Consider the following 26,027-nt stretch of genomic DNA (forward strand, 5'->3'; position numbering starts at 1 on the left):
GATACAAATTTTATTGTCAGCAAAGAGTAAAGCTGGAGGAGGAAGGAAGAGCAAAGCAGCAATGCTTAGATAGGAACCACATACAGTAACTGCCCTCAGACAAATTGCACATGTGCATTATAGCAAAGACAGTAGGATACCACTGTCTCCCAAGGACATACATAGACAAAGATGTTTGTTTAGCAAGATAAACGGACCAAATATTTTTGTCAAGTAAATAAAAGATCACAGTTCAACTGTTTATAGAATTTCAGATGTTATGGTATATTCTTACCTTTTGCAGACTAGTAGGATTAAGCTGGGTTTTATCTATTATTTTCACAGCAACCTCGGGAAAAACAACCAACCATGGATTATTAAACTCAGAAAAATGTTTGAACAGAAATATATTACATCTCTGTGAGCAAAAGCATAGATGTGCCTATAAGACATGCATATATGTCTGCTTTTATGTACTTCATCAAGCAGAATTTCCTCACCTATCAGGATCTACCAGCAGGAGCTCAGAACTTTGCCACCAGGTGGTACCAACAAGGAATCAGTTTTATACTTCTGTCAGTGTTTGGACAGAACAACGTTATCCTGTCCACTGCAAAACCAGGCCCTCCAAACACAAGATCTATTTATCAGTAGATTTCAATATCAATGAAATCTATCTATCAAATTTCTCTATGGTTTTGGAAATGCTTTGGGATGAACAGACCCTCTCCCAGCCCCCGAATCCCCCTTGATGCACAAAAAAACCTTTTTGATCTCTTCACCAAGAAGTTACATTTTAAAAAAAGGGGTGAGTGGTCAGAGAGAGAAAACGCGGGGCACCTCAGGTAACTTTTCCTATATCCTGAAACAGCATCTTTGTATCTTCCTTTATGATGACAAAAAACAATGTGCTTTTTTATTCAGAAGAGAAAGGTAAAAGAATAGTAGAAAAACTCATTACAAAGATAGCCAAAGAGAATATAAAACACAGTCAGGCTTTTTTTTTTTTTTTTTTTTGAAAGGCTTACCTCTCTTCCAGTAAGCACATGCCTTGCCAGTTTCACTTTGGCAAAATTTCCTTTTCCTATTGTTTTCAGTAACCGATAATTTCCAATGTGAGGATGCTCTTCATTGGTAGATGTAATGGAGTTTCTACATCGGGGGATGTTTTGTCTGCTACTTGACTTGATAGGCTGGACATGTGGTTCAGTGTATCCATCCACTGAGGTGTGCTAGAAGGCAGATAAAATAGTTGGGAATTTAGCTACTTGGATTTTAGACAGTTGCAGCAGAATAGACTAGAAGCATAAAAAGGTGTAGAGGGGGGTAATTTATTTACTTTTACAATATAACTGATAACTTTCGATGGTAGCCTAAGCAGAACATGCTGTCTTTGGGCAGAGTTTGATGCGTGTCTCAAGAAAAAAGTCTGCAGAAAGATTTTTTACCAGCTTCAAAAGTAAAACTAGAGACACCTAAGCAGTAATGAAAAAAACATTACAGACTTTTTTTTTTAATATGCCAAAGTATACACTATGCCAAAGTATATGCTACACCACTATGTTGCAAATAAACTTGTCTAATCATAACCAAATCTAGTCTTTTAAAAATACACAGTACAAAAAATATTTGTACTTTGGCGTATTTGGAAACAAGGTTTCACTCTATTTTTTTCTTAACTTTCTTCACTCAAATAACATTGAGAAAAGTATTTTTTCAAGTAATCTTTGTTCCCCAAACCAGTTTGCATCTTTTTGTAAGTCACAGTTCTCATTCCAGTAACAAACAATCTACATTTTTATTTTAAGAATAGATTATTATTTTTAAAAGAAAACTCCATGATATCTCATAAATATATTTGAAATCTCAAAAAGTCTGAAGAACTAAAGGGATGTTATTTTTAATGCATGCCAACACATCATCCCACATTAAATGTTAGTCACTGAAATCTGCAGTGCTTCTGTACTCTTTTAACTTCCAAGTATATATAAGGGGCAAGATACAGATGGGGCCTGGAAATGTTCCAAGAAGAAACCAAAGTAACGGAAGATGCCTGAGGGGTGTTAAGTGTTTCAGTATTTCAAATGCTTTCTAACATTAGTGGCAGATGGGTACAAAAGTTTAACAGGTAAAATTTAGCCTCTAATCTTTTAAGTTAGAGATTTTAAGGCAAGCAAATACTGTAGGTAGAAACAGTGTCTTCTCAGACCAGTTTTTAGATTTTGTAACAAAAAGGCATGCTCACTCAGTTCCTGCTAAGCATAAAGGACCAACAAAACTCAAAAGACACCTTAGTATTTTCCCATTATTCGCTGCTTCAATCAAAACGTGCTATCTTGAAATCTTTGTACAGAGCACTAACCGAGCCTGTTTCTTTACAGACCAGAGGTTTCTAGATCTTTGACCTTAAGCTGAAAGCAGGGTCAGAAGGCAGTGGGAGGTTTCACTGTTTCTCCCAATACCCAGCCTAAGGTTTGCCTATGCTGATTTCACCCATCATTCCTTATGCAAGTAATTATTTTCTTATACAAAATGGAATTTAAAGCAGTGCTTCCAACTTCAGTGTGCATTTATTATAGACTGAAGTCAATGACCTCCTGTAAACACCCAGGCTTACAGATAGTCCCACTGAGCTGAGCAGAGTTATTTCAGGACATAAGCACTAGTAGAATTGGGAAAACTAGCAAACAGCTGCAACACAACCGGAAAAAACAAGGAGTATACCACAACCAGAATGTTCTTCCCAAATGTAGCACAACTCTGCTTACATCACCTCCAGCATTATTAATTATTCACTATGGCCAAGAGAACGGTCCTAAATATAATTTTCTGTTTGTCTTTTCATTACCTGAGTCTCTCTGCAAAATACTACTTTACCCCCACTGCTAAACCATTTTCCAAATTACTGCAGAACCAAGCAAGCCAGGCATGTTTAGATTCCGTATATCAGACAAATTTATTCAATGATGAAATAGCACGCTAGCAATAGTATTTATCCTTTAGAAGCACATAATTAAAATAGTTTCTGTGGACTTGGAAAGAGGATCAGAAGGACAGCTCCAGGCAAAAAGGCTTTGAAACATTCCTTCAACATTGGACACTAGTCCTACATGTGATAAACCAGAGCCCAAATAAAAGTCTCACCTAAGAAAATACCCCACAAGATCAGTACTTGTGTGGTGCTAATAATGAATATTATAGCTGTACCTAGAACTCCGTCCAGAGCTACAGCACTATGCTATACAAGCAAGTTTTAAGTCTTTGAGCCTATTTATGCACACAATTAGATCTTCACTACTTGAAATATAATGCCTACCAGAAGCATTAGCAACCCTAATATCAATTGCCAATTTCATACGCTTCATAGGATTAGTCTACTTCCAGTAGATACTTGAAGGGATCTTTTAGATAAACAGTTGGATAGGCAAGCAAAACCAATGCCACAGGCAAAGCAAAAGATGGCTTCACAGGCTAGATCATTTTAATGCAGATTTAACAGGGAAAGCAGTTATTTAATCATAATGAAAATATAACACAGAACCAAATCTGAAGAGGAAAAAAAAAGTACATGGTCATGACGATTCTGGATTTTGGTCTTTTTGCACAGAAAAAATAAGCCCCTCCAGATAGTTTCTTAATTATTCCCTCTTAGACAGATTATCTTCAGTCAACCATTCTCCCCAGCTATGCCCAAGGATGACAGAAAACATGCATAAAAAAGGTCAAGCTTCTTAGTTTGAGAGCCGCATATATGTATATATATATAATTTCTGAATTTGAACAGCACTGAACGAAATTCAAATTATTCTTCTTAAGTCTTGCAATAGGCCTCTCTTTTGCACATAAACAGCTTGCTATTGTTGGAAAGTACAGAGGAGTTTAAACTACAAATTCATCAACTTCTAAAAATCAGCATTCAACGAAATTGAAACATAACAAGGTTAAGATGTTGGGAAAAAAAAAAAAAAAAACCAACCCCAAAACCAAACAAGTTGGGTCAAATAACAGTAATCTCAGACATTATTTCCAAACAATGCTAAAGCTGAATTCCACAGAAGCATGCAATATCCACACTGTCTAGAAAGACAGGCTACATAGTTTTAAGATCTTTCTGGTACATTACAATATGTTAATTCATTATGCATCAGCTACTACGTGGCTATTTAAAAATACCATTTCAGAAGAACAATCCCTAAATTCTGAGAAATTTTTCAGGGTGCTGGAAACATGCAGGCTGTAAACCCCAACACTATCCTTGAAGTTCACTGCCATCTAAAAACAATTCCAGATAACCTGCATTTCCTACACAAGATTTTAATTAGGGATTCTGGTATTTCTCTAGATACCTTGATAATGTATCTTTATATATATATATATATAATGTAGTGGGAAACATTACCTTGCTAGTACATCATAAACATGACTCCCTGTATGTTCAGTTTATGTCAGTGTTAAATAAATTGTCTACAAATCAACATATAAAATTAGGTATTTCTTAAAATAAAATGCAATTTTAAACAAAAAAGGTGCAGCAGTAACAAAAGTTTAGAGCTGAAACACCTAAATGGCTGCTCTAATATACTATTTTGCACATTAGTCAAGTATTTAAAAAAAGAAAAGAAAAACCAAGAAAAACCCCATATAAAACCAAAACTCACCACCTTTTCAGAAATCTCAAGGAAGTAATTCTAGCATTCAATTTTAGATTGCAACTGAAGGGAGCTCAATTAACACTTATTACTTCTAACTAGGTTTATTTCTGACACATTCCATTAGTTACTACAGAAAGTCAATGGTACTAAAATCACAAGAGTTAACCTGACCCATTGCTTCCCCAAGACTCAAAGCTATCGTTTTTCTTGTTTACCCAAGGCAGCTTTGCAAAAGCAAGATGACCTGATGCCCAGACACGTTATCTTCGAGAAAGTGCAGAAGAACTAACTCTACCAAGTAGATACAAAGTGTATGTTCCACTGCTTTACTTGTTCAGCATTCTTTAGCCACTCAGCTAGCCACTGGAGTAGTATTCTCACAGATTATACACTGTAATTAAACTTACATCATCACATATATTAACTGCTCTTACAGCTTAGTCTTAAAAAGTCCCCAAAACCATTCTGGCCACCAAACCACACAGTCTTTCTCAATCAAACAACACCGAATGCCTCTATAGTCCTTCTAAGTAACAGGGTAACTTCCACACATCAATCTACCTACAAACACACCTCACTTGATTAAACAAACATCTTAGTCCTGAATTTTCCCCTTCTTGAATTCCCACAAGGCAAATTCCTTGGTACAGTCAGCCCATGGAAGTAAAGTATGCACACGCGGTGCTAGAAAAGGCACATCATCACACTTCCTCTCTCAATATTGTCTCCCGTTCTGAACTTAAGTTTCTTGCAGCCAATTTTTATGTTCATAACTCCAAATATTTTCAAGCACGTGCCATAGACATGAACATTTGTAACAGCTGTCATATTTTGCAAGGTAGTCAAAACAGCTAGCCCAGACAGAGGGAGTCTGAAGGGTTTAGAAGACAGTCTTCTAAACAGCTTGGATCTGCAACAGCTTTGATTCACAATACAGGAGAAGGAAAGGGGAGAAAGATGAGAAGTTATGTCCTGCATGTTCAGCTGTTTTCAGGTTTTAACTGCTTGCTGTCTGCAACTATTCCTTTAGGACCTAGGAGCTTCTAGCAAACCACATCAAGCAAGTAAATTTCTTTTGCTGAAGTAACAATCAAACTAAACTAGAAGAGTCCAATTTTTTGAAAGATCTTGGTAAATCTCAATATAGAAACCAACAGAAATATTCAGATCAGCTTGTTCTGCATCATGTACCAAGGCCACCCAGAGGTCCAGGTTTACAGGTACGAAGCATGGTGCAACTCTGAACTGCACAAGATGATAGTACCTGATCCATCAGCTACTGCCAGAAGAAGGGGATTCACTCCTCTTCCAGGTAAGCCTCGCATCTGCACAAAACCACAGCTTACTCTTGCCACATGTACCCATTGCATCATACTACAATTACTAAAGCACCTCTGATCTCAATCAAAACATTAATAGAGCACCATCTACTCTAATTTTTCATCTCTCAGACACGTGAAAAAGTGATTTGGACAGGGTAATTAAAAAGACTGAATGTATGCACACATGATTCTTTTCATAATTTCTTATCAGCAATTAAATGCATACTAGATTGGGAATACATGATAGAAACTTTGTTATTAAAAAAACCAACCAAAATCCAAAGCAATCAACCTACTCCACTGAAAAAGGGTAATATGCAGGACTCAGCTCAGAAAATCCCAAGAAACAAACGCACACACAGAGTGAAAGAGAAAGTATATACAGATTTTAAATCAGATACCAAGATCAATGCATGGCAGAGACAGGAAAGAATCAGAGAAAATTGTGACATTTGTCTTTAACCTGTACCCATGCCCTGAGCCTACTCACACAGGCTTTCCAGAAGTGCACAAAAAAAATAATGAAACGCATGCATGTGCACCTTTCTGTTTATATCAGATTTACATAGTATGTAGGAATCCCAAGCATGAACTTTTGAAAGAGCTTGAAGCTATCAGCAATAAGAAACAATGATTTTGAATAAAGCTGACCTCAGTCAAGCATATGGAAACATTTCATTAACTGATGCTGTAACTCTGAAAACCATTTTATATAAAAACTCTTTTAAAAAAAATCCAAACTGGATTCATATATATATATAGTATCTCTTAGTATTTCTTTCCTTTTCTTCCCAATATTCTGTATTTCAAAAAAATTCAAAGCTAATAGTAAAACATTTCTATTGCGAGGTAAAATACAATCCCTTGATGTCAATACACAATAAAGATTCCTTTTGAAAAGCATACATATATGCTGGTGATAGGTAAACTTACGCCGAGCATTGGGTAAATCTTATTCTGTGCTTGTTACTATGGTATCTAAGCCTCTTAGACATTTTGGTGGGGTCTTTTGTTTGGTGGGGTTTTTTTGGTGTTTGTTTTTTAAGTGCTCAACATAGCTTTGTGAGACATATCACAAATAAGTTTGCCAACTTCAAGACAAAATTGTTTTTCACATCACAAACTACACAGGGTGCAATGTTTACAGCTCTGTACTTGAAGCAATCTATGATAGAAAACAGAGCCCATGATCTACCAGTGCAGCACCATACACAGCTAACATGAGTTTCAAAAGTTCATACACAAGGTTCTTCAGAATATTTGTAATTTTCATATGGTGACACTAACCTGTTGTAAAACCTGTCCATGTTAAAGTAAGCTTGCTCCCAATTTTTTTTTTTTTTTTTTTAAATCACAGCAGTAGTGTCATACGGAAGTGTGGAGTTCACTATCACATGGAATCACAGATACTTTTTATTTAAAAGTTAAAAAAAAGTAATGCACTGGTCCTCCCCTGAGAAGTCAGTCAAAACATTTCAGAAAAACAAATACCTTCACAGCATTAAATGAGGTCTTGTAACCCAAACTCAGCTAACATGCTTCCTCCTCTCCCTGGGCCTGAAGACCTCAGCCCAGCCAGGCATGCAGGTGCAGAAGAACAGGACCTTCCTGCCTTTGTTCCATTTCACTCAGAATTGGCACAGTTATTTCAACCTGGCACTTTCTTTCCTGACTCATCCCTAACACACAAACAAGATTTTCCAGGGCTAATTCAGGACAGTCTGCCCATATCATCTCCATTAATTGCTATGACAAAACCAAACCCTCCCTGTAGCCCCAGTGAAAATTGAGACAAGCCAACTAAAAGCTGCTGCAGTAAACCACAGGTGGAACCAAGGGGAGGAGAGAGAAAGAAAAAAAAAAAGTTTTTCCTAAAATCCTCTTACATTTACTCATTCTTATTTGTCATTTGGTATAGTACTAGAAGCTACAGTCAGCCCAACCAAGCAAAAGAGTAAAACATTTCCTATCTTGTCATAATAAAATGGTTAACGTCCCTCACTCATGAAACCTAACACAAAACCATGCTTTTGAAGAAAAGCACTTATGGGAGGGGGAAAGGAGAAAGGCTACTCCTGCTGCAGCCTCCTGGACACATTTAAACACTGCCCTTCACACTGAGAGTTCTTTCGACATTTCTTGCCAGCCATTGCTCTTTCCCCAGGATGTGATCAGTTTAACCTTGCCAATCTTTTTTGACTTATTTCATGAGATCTTCAGACCTGCCAGCACAGAGCTCCCCGTGAGCGTTCCCAGCTCACCCACGACATCCTGCCAGCACCTGGAGATGCAGGCAGCTACGGGGTGCTGCTGCTGAATGCCATGGCACTCACAGTTTGCTCAAAACCCCTCAGTAAAACAAAAAGAAAACAAAATGCTCATGGTGATCATTAATTGAACTAACCAAACAAGAACAGGAACACACCCAGAAAGCGAAACTTCTGGCAAAGGAAACTGGCAGGAGTTTTTATTGCACTTATAAATGATGCAGCCAGATCATTTTTCAACCGGCCTGATGAAAGGCAGGAGAAGAGACATGAAACAACTTACGGTTCAGGATCATGTCAAGCACATGGAGCTTCTCAAATGTTTGCAGGAGTACAAGAAGTGGAAAATGCTTTAATATCAAACTTCAAAACTGAGGGGTAAGGGCTGTTTCTACAGTCTGTAGACTACAATCTGGAAACCTGAGGCTTGCCTCCAGACGAGGAGAACAGCAGCAAGAGGCAAGGTTTACTCACAAAAGAGCGACCAGATTACAGCACTAAGTGTCTCTGACACTCACGATCAAACAACCAGTCTTCTAGGCCAGCTGAGGTTTTTTTCTACAGAAGGAAAGCATACACAGAGCTAATTGGGACCAGGCTCTGAATCCCAACTCATTCTTTCGCTCAAAGTCTATGAAATGGGAATTTTGTCCTTGCCCATCATATACCTAAAATAACTCTGGAAGAGTCCACATGTGGCACGATGGCTGCTGAAGCCGACTGAACACTGCTCCCATGCCCACACCCACTTACAACCGCACTACCACTGGGGCAGCAGGACAGACAGCCAACGCAGGAAGGCAAGCCAGACAAAACCTAGCAACTCTTCTGCCAGGGTAACCTCCAGCTCCCGGAACACGTGTACCCCCAGACAGTTTCCCAAGCATCAGCACAGGCCAAAGGAGGAACGGGAACACCCAGCACTGGGAAGATGGGGCCACATCAGCTCCATGTTAAGCCCGCGCAGAACCACACTGTCAGGACAGGAACAACATGGAAAAGAAATTGATCACACCACTTTTGATAATCCAGAGGCAAATCGACACAAGTAGTGAAACTTTAGCTAGGAGATACTTAATCCCATTCCACAACAAGGTAAAAAAACCCAGAAGGACTGGGGAAACAAAACAAAAAAATCCACCCAAACCAAACCAAAGAAATCCCACAAACAAATAAGTAGACTTGCTTATTTGTATTGTTTACCTGCACTGGGTGTGTGAGACAGAAAAGCACACAATGCGAGCTTAAGAAGCTACCCTTTAGGAGTGACATCCATGGACAAAGGACCCTTAACATTTCTGCTACATGAAAGAGAAAATTAAGTTACTCCTTTAGCAACTTGGACAGCATTTCTAAAGTCTTTACATCCCCATTAGTGGGCTCATCCAATGGATCCAATGATGAATCCATCAAGACAGGTCACCATCTTATTTTGAAGACTATTTTACCTCAAGGTCTTATTAACTTTCTGAAGTAAAGCCTGCTTCTAAAAAGTGGTGAGATGACCAATTAGAATATCCAACCTGATAGCAATACATACTAATTGATGCACACATGTCCTAGAAAAGAAGTTGTAGGGGAGTGCAGGACTGCGATGTTTGAGGATCATGTCAAGCTACGTTTCAAATGAAGTTACCCAATATTCAGAAGGATTTTCCAATATTCTTTTGACATATACCTTTTAGGGATCTTGGAAGTCTAATCTAAAGGGTGTGGAGACTCATCTTAATATTTCCCTTCATACAATACAGTACATACAACACAAATGTATCTAAAAGTAGTTGGGCAATCAGTTAATTTTGAGACTTAGAAGAGGAAAAAAAAAATGCATGGACCTACGGCAGACTATTAGGGCCTATCTCATGCCCTTTCACAGGAGCTGCAGCCTTCAGAGGAAGGGCAGGGAATCCTTCCTGACCTGGAAGCACTGTCATGGCCTCTTGCACTAGAAGAAACTAAGCTAGTATGCTCAGCTTCAAGGCTTGATAATATTTTCTGATCCATTTCTCTGCAGCAAGGCCTTCTGATGTCATTAACAAGTCTTGCCTCAGAAGACTGAAGTGTGGAGTGCCTACTGGACCCCATCTGCCAAGGAGATGCAGTTTTAATATTTAAGCCAGGATATAATCAGACTTAGTGTTCTGCAGACAAATTTTTTTCATAAGCATTGATACAAAGGTTGACTTTGAGAGGTAATGCATATTTTGGCACAGGAAAACCAGCCACCCTCCTAAGGGGAGGAAGCACCTGAGATGGCGTAAGACACTTCTACCAATGAGCCTGCACTCAAGCAGCATTCAGTTACAGTGGTTTTGTCTACTGAAAACAGTCTAGCCGAGTCTGATCTGATGGTAGGAGCTGTAGATCAAGTTACAAGGACACCACTAAACTTGGTCTTCTGAAAGTGTAAACCACGTTTTACACACAGAGCAAGATTATGATGATGTATCCAAGCCAGCTGGTATAGTGGGACATGGTGAACTGAAAGAAAAAAAAATAAAGCAAAATGAAGAGAGTCTTCTGCTGAGTGCTCTCTGCCCTATTTTTCATGTAAGTGTTAATTAACAGATCAAATAAAATGTCCTCAGTTGGGCTGTAGTAACTATTTACCTTCATGTGGATAATGCTACACCACATTTCAACTTTGCAAATATATTCCCAACCTTGCACAGATTTATGCTTAACTTTAAGTTATCCAAACACTGTATGCCCCTTGGACCAGCTCATATCTTATGATCAAAGAATGTGCTCTACACAGAGCTCAGACTACAATCTCCTTGGAGCCCCTTGTTTCTAAACTCATGCAGCCACCTATATTAACCTTTGGGCTTAAATTATTTATCACCACAAACTACCATAATTTAGCACTTTAGAAATATATGCAACTAGGAAGATAAATTGAAAAAAAGGGAAAAAAAAGCAAACTCCTCAAATATTTTGCAATGTAATATAGCTAGAAAAAAAATATATTTCTTTATACGCTTTAAACTGGCAGATCCAGTAATACAGTAGATAATGAATACTGACAATCACACACACATATACCATGGTTACCTGTCAATGTACTGAGTTCAAATCATAAACAGAAATCATGTGTGAGTATAGCTGAGATGTAAAACCAAGCACAAGAAAAAGAATGAACTAACGAATGAAATAGTCCATGTTAGATAAGTCAGCAAAGGAAGCGAAAGAAAAAACATCACAGGACACAAAGAAAATATTAAAAACAATAGATGCTGGATTTACCCAGTCCATTAAAATAAAAAGGTAAGAAAATGTGGAAGAAATAATGTACACATACGTATGGTTAAAGCTTAAGAATACAAGCCAAAGAATCTACGATTAAAGAGTTGAACAAAACTAATATATATTAAAAATGAATACAGTCATTAAAACAAGCAGCCAATCCAACAATAAGAAAAAAAGTACAAAAAAAAAAAAAAGTATGACTTTCTCTCTTGAGTCCTTGACAATCAGTGGGTGAGGAATCCCAGATCCCCAGCAATGGTCTTCAGACTGTACCCCAGCCTGCAAGCTGTCAAAGTCAGGCATTTCCAGACTTCTATATCTAGATGATGAGGTACAGCAAATAACCAGTAGCAGCCAATGGTGGCCTCCAACTTACTATTAGCAGTGGCAACTCTTGGTTCTGTCCTGAGCTGGACATCAAAACAGTTTGGATAACACAAGAGCAATGTGTCTTACAGTCTGGAAAACCCCAACTGAGGTGGCTTACTTAATCAGATGCTGCTTCATATTGAAACAGGAATTAATTCGATTCAGTCTTAAAGAAGGGAAAGTCAGGAAAGCAGAGAAGTCATGGGAACCTGAAGACAACGTCAGCAGGTGACAGGGACTATCAGTCTCCCTACCAGCAACTGGCAATCCACCCTCAAAACCTTAAAGGAGCATCATCCTTATGCAGATTCCAAATGGACATCACTGAATTATTCCAAGTCTTAGGATGGTCAGACAGCAATGTTATGTTCTCTCTTCCACCATCAGCCTGCCAATGGTCCCTCTCCCATCCACAGTCCTAAGATGTTCCTTGCCTCTTCAGAGATGAGGAAAACCACTGCACTGTAGGACCGAGGATCACATATCCCCTTATGCAATGTTGCGATCCCTAAATTATCACAGGCTCACTGGGAACTCCATCTGTAATTTTTTCCCTTAATTTACCAAACCAACTAGAACCCTTCCAATCCCAGGGGATGAAAGCTATTGCATTAAATACCTTTCTCATTTCACCAGGCAGCTAACAAAGAATCTATTAATTTTCTATCATCTTCCTACTACCCAATAGCTGACCTGCAATCAGGCACAGCTTTCTACTCCTTCTCAGAAATTATCTGGAGGTAAACTTAACTCCAATATATGACAACTGTATTACCTGCCAATATACCTGACAGTCTCCTGGTTTACTTTCTTCTTTTTTTCTGTCACCCACTGACCTAGTCTTAGAAACATCTTCAATTAAATCAAGACAATATTGGGAAAATGGCTCATGCACCATTAATATTTCACTTTATCATAATAACTTTTGTCTAATAGTCAAGTGCCATATTTAATTCAGCTTCTTCAGGTTAGTAATTATTATGTGAAGGGAATGAAAACAAACAGATGGATAGAGGAGTCCAGTTTGTCTCTCCCATGCTACTCCAGAAGGCTTGACACCACTCACTTTGAAAATAATTCTATTCAAACAAAAAATTACACACAACTAGGAAATGGATTTAACAAGTAATGGTGAAAAAGCTTGTACACAATACCAAAATATAAAGTTTTACAAAAGGTTGAACACACACACACACACACACAAATAACAACAGCAAGAATAATAATAATCACCAATATTTTATCTTGTAGTATTTTGAAAACATCAAATTTTATTTTGATATGAGTGCTACACTTCTACAATCACTGGATAAGCAAGAATAGTTTTCTTAAAAAGGACCTTTAAATGCAGTTTTTATTTTATCAGTCCACTTTGCTTTGCACAGGTTGAGGGATTAGATTTCGCTTAGCCTGTCTAAGAACACTGCTGTAGGCATACATTCTCTGATAAAAATTATGTCTTCCATTGACTAATTGCAGCATCTATATTAGATCGGCCCTCATTGCTCATACCAACTTTCTGTAGATAAGATTTCTCTGGACTATGCAGTAGATGGAGCAAGAGTTTCATTGTGAAGTGCTTTCATAAATTTTCTTTGTTCATGTGCATCTTATGTCCATCACTGGAAGAAAGAACTCTAAAAATCAGCCAGCTTTGTTCATTTAATATCAAATTAAGAAAAACAAAATTGAAAAGCTATTATACATAGGTATGCCTGGTAAAGACGACTCAGAGACAGTATTATTAATATTTCCTGTATACATCTCATTGTATTGAATGATTACAATTGTTATTCCTTCTGGAGTCTGATCTTAAGGAGAAAATACTATTTTAGTCCTTCACCAAGTAATGACATTTTTCTGAGTTTTTTTTAGCCTCTGGTAGACAGTCCTTACTGTAATAATTGCAGGGGGTAGAAAATCTGATTACTGTTGGAAAAAAATTACTAAATAAAAACCCAAATGCTTTAAAGAATTCTATTACCTTCAATCGATAATACTATCTGGAATAGAGATATGAGTAAATACATTACACATGTAATCCATTTGTGGAAAACAACCATATCCTCTGGAAGAGCTCAACGTAGCATTTAACAGGCTAAGGTAATTTCCATGGCTAAAATCAGACTCCTAACGCGCAAGATTCTCTGAATTTTTGAGCTATGCCTCTGCTTATTTTAAGTAATGACAGAAACATCTAAGAATTAGAAAAATACTTATATACAACTGAAGCCAAGCATGCACTCCCAAAAGGAATTTCAGATATTTACTGTTTAAGCACAAGTAATTTACACTGCTGCTACACACACATACTGCAGTGCGCCCTACACTTTGCTTCCTTAACTGCCATTCTCGCACGTTAAATTCCTTGTGCATCTACTGAGTTTATGAAGAAAATCTCTCTCTACAAAGAACATTATAAAATTGTATGTCCTTTCTAAGTGATCATTATAAAACTTTGGTTACCCTCTGCTGTTATCTGAGGGAAGAAAGCACAGTAACTTTACTAGGGGGAGGGAAGGAAATGCACAGGAAAATATAGTCTAACTGATGACTATTTGAAGTTATAACAACCCTTTTTGCTAATAATTTCAAGAGCAGCCCCCAAAACAGAAACAACTCCCCGCAACCCACCCACAGCAAAGCATTTCTTCACTCCCTTTAACTTTACAATTCAGATTATTCCCATACTAAAATGCTCCTTGGGATTCATACAAAAGGATATTACTTGAAGGATAAACAGGAGCTACAACTACGTAGCTTTAGTAAAGCTTTGTATTGGTTTTGCTTATGTCATTAAATGAGCAAAACTGGAAAAGGTCCCAGAAAGAGTGAGAAGCATAAGGAAGTTGGCAACAAGTACGCAAGCTCAAGCACTAAAGCACATTAGTAAGCAAAATGTAGGGGAAAACAAGGGGGGTCAGGGCAAGAATGTGATAAGGTAGGAAATTACAGGTATGAAATGGCCAGCAACTTAATGAACATGGGTAAATGGAATCTCAGAAAGATGGATATTGGGAAGTATGGAAGGATGAAGCTGCTGTGATGGCACGTTATAGACTATCATCAGGTTTAAAACGAAATTGGTCAAATATTTGAGGGACTAAAGAAAAATTGTCTACATGATAACCTTTAAGATTACAAATAAATAGCCTTTTCCCCTCTGAAAAAGGGAGCTGCTTGGAGACAAGCAAAGATGTTTTACTTTATTTTTCTTTTACTTTCTTCCTAAGTATTGGGCTAAGATGGAAAAGATAAGAACCAACAGTGGGGAAAGGAGGAAGCCAGGAGGAAAGCTTCCAAAAGAGCTGAAAATAGCACTCAATCACAGTGACTAAGGCTGTGTCTTACAAGAAGATGCGTCTTTTACTGCATCATGAGTAAGGCGTGGGTCCTCCTACAGAAGCACGGCGGAGCAGAGGCACTACAGGTTTTACCAGGAGGTTAGCCTTGGGCAGAAGCCTTTACAGTAAGCCCTGCTAGAGCCTATCTATCCAAATCTAATCTGTTTTCTCCAACCACATCTGTCTAATGAAAGATATCACTTCTCTCTAACAACCTTGTCTAATTTTGTCTCTGCTTGAGATTTTAAAAGTTATCATGCACTACTATTACTTTATAATACAAAAACAATTAGACTTTGTCACCAGTAATATAATCATTATCTGCTCTTGCAAAAGACTGCCATGGGCTATCCAGGAACTCTGTATGTTCAGCTATGTGAACATTGATGTACTACACAAGTGCTTTCATCAGAGGTGAAATGAAGTTCTATCTTATTATTCAAGCTATCCATATCACAAGTGCGTATGTTTAAAATACAGTTCTGCAACACAACTGGACAAAGCTCTTTACATTGAGTCAATTAAAATATATAGTAAGTTTGGATATCATTCTCTCCTCTGATTAACATGATTAACATTTTTCTATTTTTGTGAAATCTACAGGCCACATGTTTAAAGATAAAACAGGATTATTATTCTGCTTAATGTCAACACACCACTAGGGTCATGGTGAACAAGGCAGACACTGATCTGAAGTCATGAACATGTTTCATTCTCTCCCCAGTATAACTCAACTATGTTTATCAATCCTTACCTGAGAAACCATTAGGACTATGAACACACATTTCAGGGTATTATACTTACTGGGCACTCAAAATGACTGAAGAATTTAAAGAACAATTTACCGCTCAATTTTTTTTTTGCAAGTGCTTCTTTAGATTTGGTATACAGCTTGGAAATTAAAACAATGAAACTGGCTAAAGCTTACTGTTATCGAGAGTCCTCTTTCTGATATATTGCCAGTCTTTTGAAGAATGCAAGTGTGAAGAAAATCCTTTTTTTTTTTTTTCTCCCAAAACGTTGTATTACTGTATTACAAATGTAGGTTTCTAGAATACAGCCCAGCAGAAGTCTTTACAAAAGTCATCTTGATCATAAGCCACGTTAATGCTAACCAAACAAGTGGAGTGCAGACCACTTCTCATTGTGACAGCCACAGCCTACACCTAAGGTGTCCCACAAGCATAGGAACGGCAAGGTAAAAGAAGGAAAATTACTTTTTTCTGGCTCCATATACAACAAACAACAGAATACAAGAACTTGAAAACACACAGACAATGCATTCATTCTAGCAGAAGACAGCCTGCTTTCCATGATGATTTAAGGGATATAAAGTGACAGTTGATCAGCTGTCCTGGTAAGATAGAGAATTTTAGAATAACATATGATCTTCCACTCTACAGAGATGCACAGAAAACCAGTGCTTTTGGGTTTTACATAAATACACTCTATTGATCAATCATTCCCATGAGCATGTCCAGTTCATTGCTTTAAAGGTTAATTGTAGCCCAACTGAATTTAACTGTGCAGACGCCTTACTACGACTGTGAACCTATGTCTTTCAACATAAGTTGGTGTTTCCTTTGAAAACATATATAAAGAAATCCCTGACAAAATGCTCATCTAAAAAAAAAAAAAAAACAACCACCTCAAACCCAAAACCTGAAACAACTAAACTATTTTTTTTTTTTTCCAACTGCCATCTCAGTTCAGAAAGAAGCAGGATTATGATAAACACAGAGAGTACTTTCCAATGCTTCTGGCTTGAACTATTTTACCATGATAGCTATAGCATGTTTGGTCACTACTTAGAAAAAATAAGATGAAACAAGCACAGGGAAGCCTGCCTTAAGAACAAGGACCACCTTATCCTCTTGGAATTTTTAACCTTAGATTTGCCAGGATGCTTACCAAAACTGTTTATGCTGCATCATCACATAACAGCTACGAAGTCTTAAACTGACCTTGCAAACTCAGCAATCATTTGCTTTTACTATTTTACTAAGTTATTCACAGAAAAAAAAAAAAGGAGAAATTTTCTTTCTTAGATGAAATACAGCTGGCCCAATTTAAAGCTCAGTTTAGCACTGAGCAGAGAGAACACAAAAAAATATTAATTTTGAATGTGAAAAAAGTAGAAAAATGTTAACAACTAAACAGGCTTGGTAGTTGATGTGGAGAAAGAGCTTATTATTAAAACTCAGATTCAGTTGCATTATATTCATTACACTGAACAATGTGAATGTTTTGATGGAACTTTCCTGCTTTCATAGTTTTTTTCAGAAACAGTCAAGTGTGGAGAACATTTCTTCTTAATTTACCACTACCTAGAGAGGAGTAAACATTTGAGAATGAAGACCCAGAAAAAATTGTGAAGTCATAAAAACAATTTTTTTCAGTGATTCTGAAATTCCATAAAGATTAAAAAAAACGAACCAATCACAAAAAGCAAGCATTGTGTATCCAACAGCAAAAAAAATAATAGATCATGTCATGACAACAACACAAATAAGCTAAATTCGAAAAATGTCACTGTCTGCAGCAACGTACAAGTAGTACATTTAACCTGGAGGGCAGCACAGAGCATAAATGTATATTAAAAAGAAAAAAAAAAAAAAAAAGGTTGAAGCTACTAAAAGATAGTATCTAAACAGAAGCAATAAAATGCTTTCGCTCCGATATCACAACATTTGAAAAGTTTGCTCAAACTCTCAAGTTGTTAGCAGGCCAGTTTGTAAGAAATCTGTCTTAGGGCTTTAGTTGCACCATAGATTTCTAGCTCCACATTAACAGTAAAATTGTCCATCCTTTTTACAGGATAGTTTCTCAATAAATCTGCTCTACTGGAAAACAGTGTTTAAAGTTCTCTCTCACATCAGTAAGTTATTAAGGCTAGGTCTATATTAAGTTCTCAGAATAAGAAAAACATACTCTGCAAGTGCAAATACAAATCACTGATCGAGAACATAATTTTACAGAAATCACTGTATCTGCACTTAAAAGAAAAACAAAATTACTACTTTTTCTGTGTTTAAACTATTGATATCAATTAGAAGTTTAGCAGAGGGAGCTCCTGCTAACAACAGCAATTGCGATGGTACAAACTTACCACATTTATAGTAGAAATATTAATTTCCAACTATAATTGAGTGCCACAGGGAAAAAAAAAATCCTGCTTTTACTGATGATTAAAACATTTTAAGTGCAGAGTTAGAAAATTTAAAAAAGCTATATTAATATAAACAGTAAGTCTGCATGATCACAAAAATATGATGGTAGAGACCCCACCAATAACAAGGCTCCATGGAACATAATCTCCTTGTCCTAGTTCAGCGTTTAACTTCACTGACCATGTAAGTACAGTTTTCAGAACGCCAACCAAAAACAATCCGACTTTATGTTTACCTATGAACCTCAAAAACCCCATGAAGTATGAAATGAAACAAGTAGTACAATCAAACTGCATTAACTCTTTCTGAACTTTAACACTATATACTCTTTTACAATGCCTAGAAAAAACACTGAAGCATGAAGCTACATTTTCACTCGTTTGTTCCAAAATATTTCTCTTTACAGAAGGAAAATGAAACTAAACATCTGTATCACCTCTCCCATGACTCTCTACGATTCACACAGAAGGTTAACTTCAAAATGGACAACATACTTCATAACAAAATGAACCTTCCTCTCTCCATGCATAATGCTCTAGCTCAACATGTTTTTCCCCACAACATCGGAGCTTGCTCAAGACCCGAACCAAAAAAAACCAAAAAGTCTGCATAGAGAAAACACAAACCTTCAAAACAAGATTAGAACATACCCTCTTCTTATAATTCAAACAAACGTATGACCAAATGGTGTATTTATGATCAAGGAAAATAATCTCACAAGGAAAGAACACAGGCATTCTCCACTTTGCTAAAGCCCATCTCCTGTGGATAAGAAAGATACAGCTGTACTCTTGAACCCATAAGGTTTGGAAATTAGGCCATTCTTCTGCTTAAGGCACTGAATGAAAGAATTCTTGTCAGATACTTTCTCCCACGCCCCCTCTGTCCAAATCAAAACCATGTGTTCTTATTGTGCAAAAGCAAATCCAGAAGGAAAAAAAAACAGAAAGAAATTAAACATGGTATAATTATTATTACCCCAACCTGACTGCTCCATTCCATCCTCTCATCTCTTGCCCTGTTCAATTTTTTTTCCTCTTTAAAATGCAGCTGTCTAGTAGCCTCCCCTATCAGAAAGTCATCCTTAACCACACTCACTTTAGCTGGCATCCGCCATCACCCTTCCCACCCTAGCTTGCAAATGGGTGTGCATGTGTCAAAATTATAATCACTTGTATGATAATGAAGGAAATCACATGATCATAGGTCACTGTATTACCCTTCCTTAAAACTCCCTCTGCCATAACATCTCTTAATCATTCTCATACGGCACTGGCTAGGTAAGATAAACCACAACTCCCACATTCCTCCTCAACTCTGGCCAGTGTTATCATCCAGCACTCCTGCCTTGTTTGTTCCTTTTTCCACTGTAAACATGCAAGATCTCTGCAGCAGAATTAACCAACTTTTATGTGCCTGAAAAGTACAAAGCAAAGTAATACCTTAAAACTTAGCTAGATGGGTGACACCACAATACAAGTAAATAGTAATACCTTCACAAATAACAGTAATGCCTTCAAAAGATGAAATTACACTTACTATAGAAAAAAGTATATGTATTCTTATGCCAGACTAAGAGGTCCTTATGTCAGAAAAAGCAAACTACAGCATTCTCATTTTTATTAATTTTATTAAAGCAAGTTGTATAGAGCCAACTGTTGAATCTCTATGAGCCTTTTCTTATACAGAGCTCCCCAAAAACATTTAAGAGAATGTATTACCAACGTATTTTTTTTCTTTTGCCTTAATTCAGGAAAACCATTCCCCAATTTAATGACATGATACAATACAACACAGTATGAAGGGAAAAACATAAAAGCCCCTCTTTCGTCAATTAATACCAACTCAATGAAAACAAAAGAGCTACTCTAGCTCAAAGCTTTTGATTCCTGTCCCTCTCCTCCTCCAGCCTCAGCAGAGATGGGAAGCTCAGTTCACCCAAACTAACCCCAACTGCAAGTGTTTGAATGCACTGAAACATCACCTACCACAGCCTACGTAAAATGTATCAAGAGGAAGCTGTAAATAGTTACATTGTACAAAATCAAAACACAGGAAAATTATGATTTTGAATACTACTCTTACCCCTCACTTGAAAGAAATAAATCCGGTAATAGGCATGAAAATAATCTTTACTGTACTGCCTCCACCCATGAATTTCCCCAAGCTTCCCAATAAACTGTTCATTAGGAATAAGCGTTTGACAATCATATTCTGTTTCCTTAAACATAGCTTTCATGAAAGAGAAATAACATTTCCATGAAAAATATTTATGGACATATGCTAGAAACGTTAAACACAGCACTGGGAGATGTAAAGAATAGCAAAAAGGAAAAAAAAAAAAAGGGCGTGAATTTCTATAACACAGACCTATCAGTTACACACATACTGACTGTTTCACAACCAGTTTCCCTCCACCTGTTGCTTGTGCGTTGTCAGCAGTCCCTGTACCTTTCACTCCAGCTTTCTGATAAGACCTTATCAAGTAATCTGCTGCATGATCTTATCCCTTCTAGACTATTTTCAAAGGGTGCTGTGGGATAAAAGGCACAAAGAATTATGGAAATATGCATATTTTTCACCCATCCCACCAGGAACACCCATAATTCCTCAAGGAATGTATATTCTTATGATAGGTGCTATATCAAATTATTATGATTTTTCTTTTTTTTTTTTTCCAAGTGACAGAACACATGCTTGCATACTCACTGAGAAAAGCATACGTTGAAATTTTATTTATTTTCTATTTTAAAGAGCACTGAAAGCAGCTGCCAAGAGACAGGGGGTGGTGGTGGTAGGGTAGTTCCCCATGATTTCATGCAACGGCCTCACGCCACGTGCAAAGCACAGCTGGACGCGTACATAGGTTTGTACTCAGAACCATCAATCAGCTTGCTCCGGGATACAGAGCTACAGTCTGTCCCTTGAGAGCCACACAATGGAGCAACATTGCTGAGATAGCCACGCGTATGAGATGGAAGAAAAGAGCGCTCTCCTGAAGATCACCATTAGCTGCAGAACTTGGGAGAGCTGCGCTAATATACTTACTCGGGAATTGGAAATATGCACTACAAAGATAGATTTACTTACCAGGCCAAACCCAGTCATACTTAGGCTGTTCTAACTCCTCACTCTTTCCAATAACTTCTCCCTTTAGTTGCAATTTCTTACCTCCTCAGTTACTCAGAGCTTACTAGCTGAACTGTGTGCATCAAGACCTATCAGCATAAACACTTCCCCAGTCCATTAGTGTTTATTAGCAGGGGAAAGCACATTAAAAGTAAATTAAGAGTCTCACCTCGCCCTGACAGAATCCATTTTAAATCAAGGAATGCTGCTGTTCGGGAGGTCAGCAACGGACCACCTCCTCCTCCATCTCATGTTTGCAGCTTTAGCAAAAGGTCTTACGTAAGGGAGACCACAGGTAGCAAAGAGGGCTTCCCGAGGCTCCCTGACAGGCAGAAGCGACAACCTCGACATCTCTGCTCCAAAACCCAGCAGATGCCATACTAATCACAGCACTAGAATTACTTTGTGCAGATTTAGGAACTTACTACTGCAGGGCTCTTTACTGTTTATCTGACTGGAGGATCATATTCATTAGTATCAGGCTGCAGACTTATACCAAGATTTTCAGGAGCAAATATGCAATTTTGAGTATTTTGATATCCTGTACAAACCTGGGTTTTTTTAGATACCCAATGCACTCTCTGAAATAATAATAATTAAAAAAAAAAATCCTTACTCATCTCTAGGTGTCAAAATAGAGCATTCAAAAGTAGCACAATATCTTCTAAATGAACTACTAACACTTTAATTGAAGTTTTCATTCTACAGAAGTTGATGATGTTTGAGAATATTTCCATTTGCCTTGTGTAAATGTACTTTGCAAGTCTGATGTACTATATTACTGGATATATGCATAAATATTTCTTATCCCTTCCTGTCATCTATCTCTCATCTACATTCCTATATATATTTGAAATGGAGACTCATGAGTAACATGTATCACTCAAACCTGGACTTTGTCATTTAATTTAAACTTTCATTTTAATCTCAAGGACTTGCTTTCGTTCTGACACTAACACAGGACTCATCAGTCCATGAAGAATAAGGACAGACCAAACGCGTCTACTTGCTTTGAGCTTTAACGAGTAACCAGACTGATATTGCTATGTCAATTAAACTTCCAGTGAGCGACTGATACTAAAAGCTCATTATAATAAGACATCAAGCTAGGGTTTCACTTCTTTAACTATATTATCTCATTTCTGTTACCTTTGTCTTCCAAACCCTCTTCTCATATTCACTTTTCATTTCATATAATTCAATAATCTATTCAGCAGACAGTGCTGCTTTGGCTTGTACAGTAACAAACATTATGAGCTCCTACTATTGGCCAGAACCTCTATAGGTTGGTGCAATACAAACAAGCATCTTCTTCAACCCATTTCAACCCACCAGGCCATCTTCCTTCGTTTCTTACTGATCACTTTCCACCCAAGTAGAAGTTGGGTGTGATTGCATGCGTTAAATTTTGAACGACTCCTTTTTCCCTCCTGTGCCTTCTGCCACCTTCCCAAAGGCAACTAACAATATCTAGCACACGTTCCAAACGTAGCTCTTTCAATATTGGTCCCCTCACCTAAGATGAAAATTTCACACCTTCCATATTACCACCTATTTAAAGGATCACCACCGATGGACAGGACCAGACACGGTCTAGGACTTTAAGAGTTCTCAGGTACGCTATCGTAACCAAGACTGGTTATTTTCTGTGGGGAGACCACCACAACGGAGAACACCACTATGCTTCTACTCCACCAAGTCCGGGCGGAGCAGAGGAAGAGCACAAGGATGTTTAAACAGAGCACAAAGGAAGATACAAACAATCAACTCGGGAGGTACCAAGGACACGACGACAGCCTCTCTCAGACACAACACAAAGCAAACCAGAGGAAGGAATACAGCAACGCCGGGGACCATCCTCGAGGTGCAAACCAGACAAAGAGCAAGTACGGCTGAATCCCAGACGGCGAGACGGGGCCGAGCACCAGGCAGCTGGAAGGCTCACGAGTAGGTGCCCCGGCCCAGGCGCAGGGGTGCCCGGCGTGGGGCACACGTGAAGGCAGGGCAGCCCGGCCTGCAGCCCGCGGGGGCTAGAGGCCTCTCTCCGGCGGGGGACCGAAGCCAACTGCCTGTGCGCGCCTACAGCCGCCGGCTCCAGCCGAGTACATATAAGGGCAGCCCAGCCCGGCCCGGCCCGGCCAACAAGGCGCGGAAGCGGTTGCCCGGCCGCCGTGCGGAGCGGCAGCCGCCCGCCGACCCCGCGGGAGGCCCGGGGCCGCGGGCGGGCTGGGGCGACGTGGAGCCCAGCGCGCCGGACCCGCCCCGGCAGCGCCGCATGGAGGAGCCTGAGGCGCGGACAGGCGGCGGTGCCGGCCCGGCGCTGGGGAGCGCCCGGCCCGGCGGGCGAGACGACGGCCGCGGCCCGCCCACCCCGCGGGCACCTGGCCTGGGCGGCAGGACAGGCCGGGCCGGGCCGCCGCCAGGTGCCGGGGAGAGGCGGCTGCGGAGGGGGGGGGGGGGGGGGGCCGGCGGGCGGGGGAAGGGTCGCGGCGGAGGGAGGCCCGGCGCGGCACTCACGTTCTCCGTGTCCCGCTCGTTGACGGTGGGCAGCGGCGTCCGAGTGGACATCTTGTGGGCCGCGGCGGCGGCGGCGCCGCGCCCGGCGCGCTGAGGGGAAGGCCGCCCGCTCTCCTAGGCCGCGGCGGAGGCCGCCGGCTGCCCCCGCCGGCAGCCGGGCGCACACGGCGGGACGCGGGCCTCCTGCCGCGCTGCCGGCCCCGCTAGGCGCCCGGCGCCATGGCCTCGCCCGGCCGACCCTCCGCCCGCCGCGCTCCCGCCCGCCTCGCCGCCGCCGGGCTCCGCGCAGCTCGGCCGCCGGCTCCTCCTCCTCCCTCCTGCCCGCTCAGGTGAGCGGCCGGCAGCGCAGGGGGGCCGCGGCGCCTCCTCGCAGCATCCGGCGGCGGCACCGACTCCTCCTCCTACCGCCGCTGCCCCGCGCTCCCTGCCCCGTCTCTCCCCTCCCCTCCCCTCCCGTCCTCCTCCTCCTCCTCCTCCCCGCCCCGCCGCGCCGGGCCCGGCCCCGCCGGCCAGGCTCCGCCGCGCCGCAGGAAGCGCCGGGCGGTGCGGGCGGGCGCGGCAAACGCGGGCGGGCTGGCGGGCGGGCGGCCTCCGCCGGCGCCACCGTCCCTCCCGCCCGGGCACCCGTCACGGGTGGCGCCGAGCCGGGCCCAGCCGGGGTGGGGGCCGGCCGGGAGGGCGCGCTCGGCCCGGGCCCCGACGTGAAGTGGGCCGGGGCAGGTGTGCTGCTCCGTGAGGGAGGCCGAGGAGGGAGGGCGTCCCGGTGCCCCTGGGTCAGGGCCCGCCGGCGGGGCCGGCCGCATCCTTCAGCCTGCCGGGATGGGGGGCCCCTCGGGAGGCGGCCAGCGGGGCTCGGGGAGTCAGTCGCCTGGGGAGCCCGCAGCCCCCTGCGTGAGGGACGCGGGACGGGGCCCACGGGGGTGCTGGGGCCCGCTGCGGCTTGGCGAGTGGGTTGCCACAGGGACTCGCCCGTGACGAGGAGTCGGCCTTAGAAAGGGTGGTGGGGCAGTCCTGGCCACCTCCCGCACGGCTTCGAGGCTTCGAGTCCATGAGTCACAGACTTGCTGGAGGCTCGTGAAACCCCGTGTCAGCATCTGCACATCGAGCCGTTTATTTGTGCGCCTGAGACAGCCAGCCTTCTTTACCTGCTCGAAGCTGAGATCGGATCGACAAGACTCTGTGCGACGCATCTATCCGCTCATGTCCGACCAGCACGCGGTCCTCGAACGCTTAATCGGTGACCTCATGTACTTAAAATTAGAACCATACACACATTTTTGTCTTAGAGAAGTTACTAGTGTTTACATGACAGCAGCTTTTGCTATAAAACCAGCCAAACCCTTCACCAAATTCTAAATCTGTAAAAATAAAAAATAACCTCCCCTGCACCAAAACCGAAAACAATGTGCCTGAATTTCCATTGCAGTATTTTGACAGATTTTTGTAGCTGAGGCTGTAAACATCTTCATAAATGCTGTAAACACAATCCTTGTTCTGAGAGACCTTCCTTCTGAAAAATGGAAGGCACCTGATGGGTTGTATGTCTGTCTCCAGGAAGCCCTTAGGTGCCTGCGAAAGTGCATGGATTGTTATTTATTACCTATATAGAGAGGTAATATATATATGCGCCTATGTTCATAGGTAAACACACTACATAGAGTATATTTAGTTCTGGCTGTGTTAGTTCTGGCGTGATTCAAGAGGTGCCCCCAGCTCCTCAGCACTGGTCAGCCTACAGCGGAGTTTTCCAGATGTTTGGGAAAACAGCTCTTCCTCCGTAGCTGATGCAGGCACAGGCAGAGAACATCCCCATGTTGTACAAGCAGTGTGACTGGACTCGCTCTTTGCACATTCAGCATCACGTTGCTCTGAGCAAGCATGATTTGTCTGTCTGGAATGATAGAGGTTCCCAGCTAGTCCTCAGCCCAAAGCCTCCCAAATCCTTGCAAGGGCCTCTGTGAGCTCCTAGCTCTCTCTTCACATAGCTGGCACTACCGACTGCAAGGGCAATTTCAGAGTCCTTCATATT

The 26,027-nt window shown here is 40.8% G+C and overlaps 1 protein-coding gene across 8 annotated transcripts in view; it reads right to left on the reverse strand.

Moving 5' to 3' along the window:
* MARK1 (microtubule affinity regulating kinase 1) overlaps positions 1-24,438 on the reverse strand; it is a 60,715-nt gene extending 36,277 nt beyond the window's left edge. For 6 of the 8 annotated variants that reach the window (XM_052805300.1, XM_052805296.1, XM_052805295.1 and 3 more), the window contains exons 1-3: positions 23,261-23,353; positions 1,008-1,211; positions 275-328 (exon numbers count right to left, since the gene is read on the reverse strand). In XM_052805300.1, the coding sequence (XP_052661260.1) occupies positions 275-328; positions 1,008-1,211; positions 23,261-23,338 (336 nt within the window). In that variant the 5' untranslated portion in view covers positions 23,339-23,353. Of the gene's footprint in view, positions 1-274; positions 329-1,007; positions 1,212-23,260; positions 23,354-23,998 lie in introns of those variants that run through there. The other 2 variants (XM_052805297.1, XM_052805299.1) reach the window with 2 other exon arrangements.
* Positions 24,439-26,027: the final 1,589 nt, after the last annotated feature.

Source organism: Harpia harpyja, chromosome 13 (assembly GCF_026419915.1).
Source record: "Harpia harpyja isolate bHarHar1 chromosome 13, bHarHar1 primary haplotype, whole genome shotgun sequence".
Lineage (NCBI taxonomy): Eukaryota > Metazoa > Chordata > Aves > Accipitriformes > Accipitridae > Harpia > Harpia harpyja.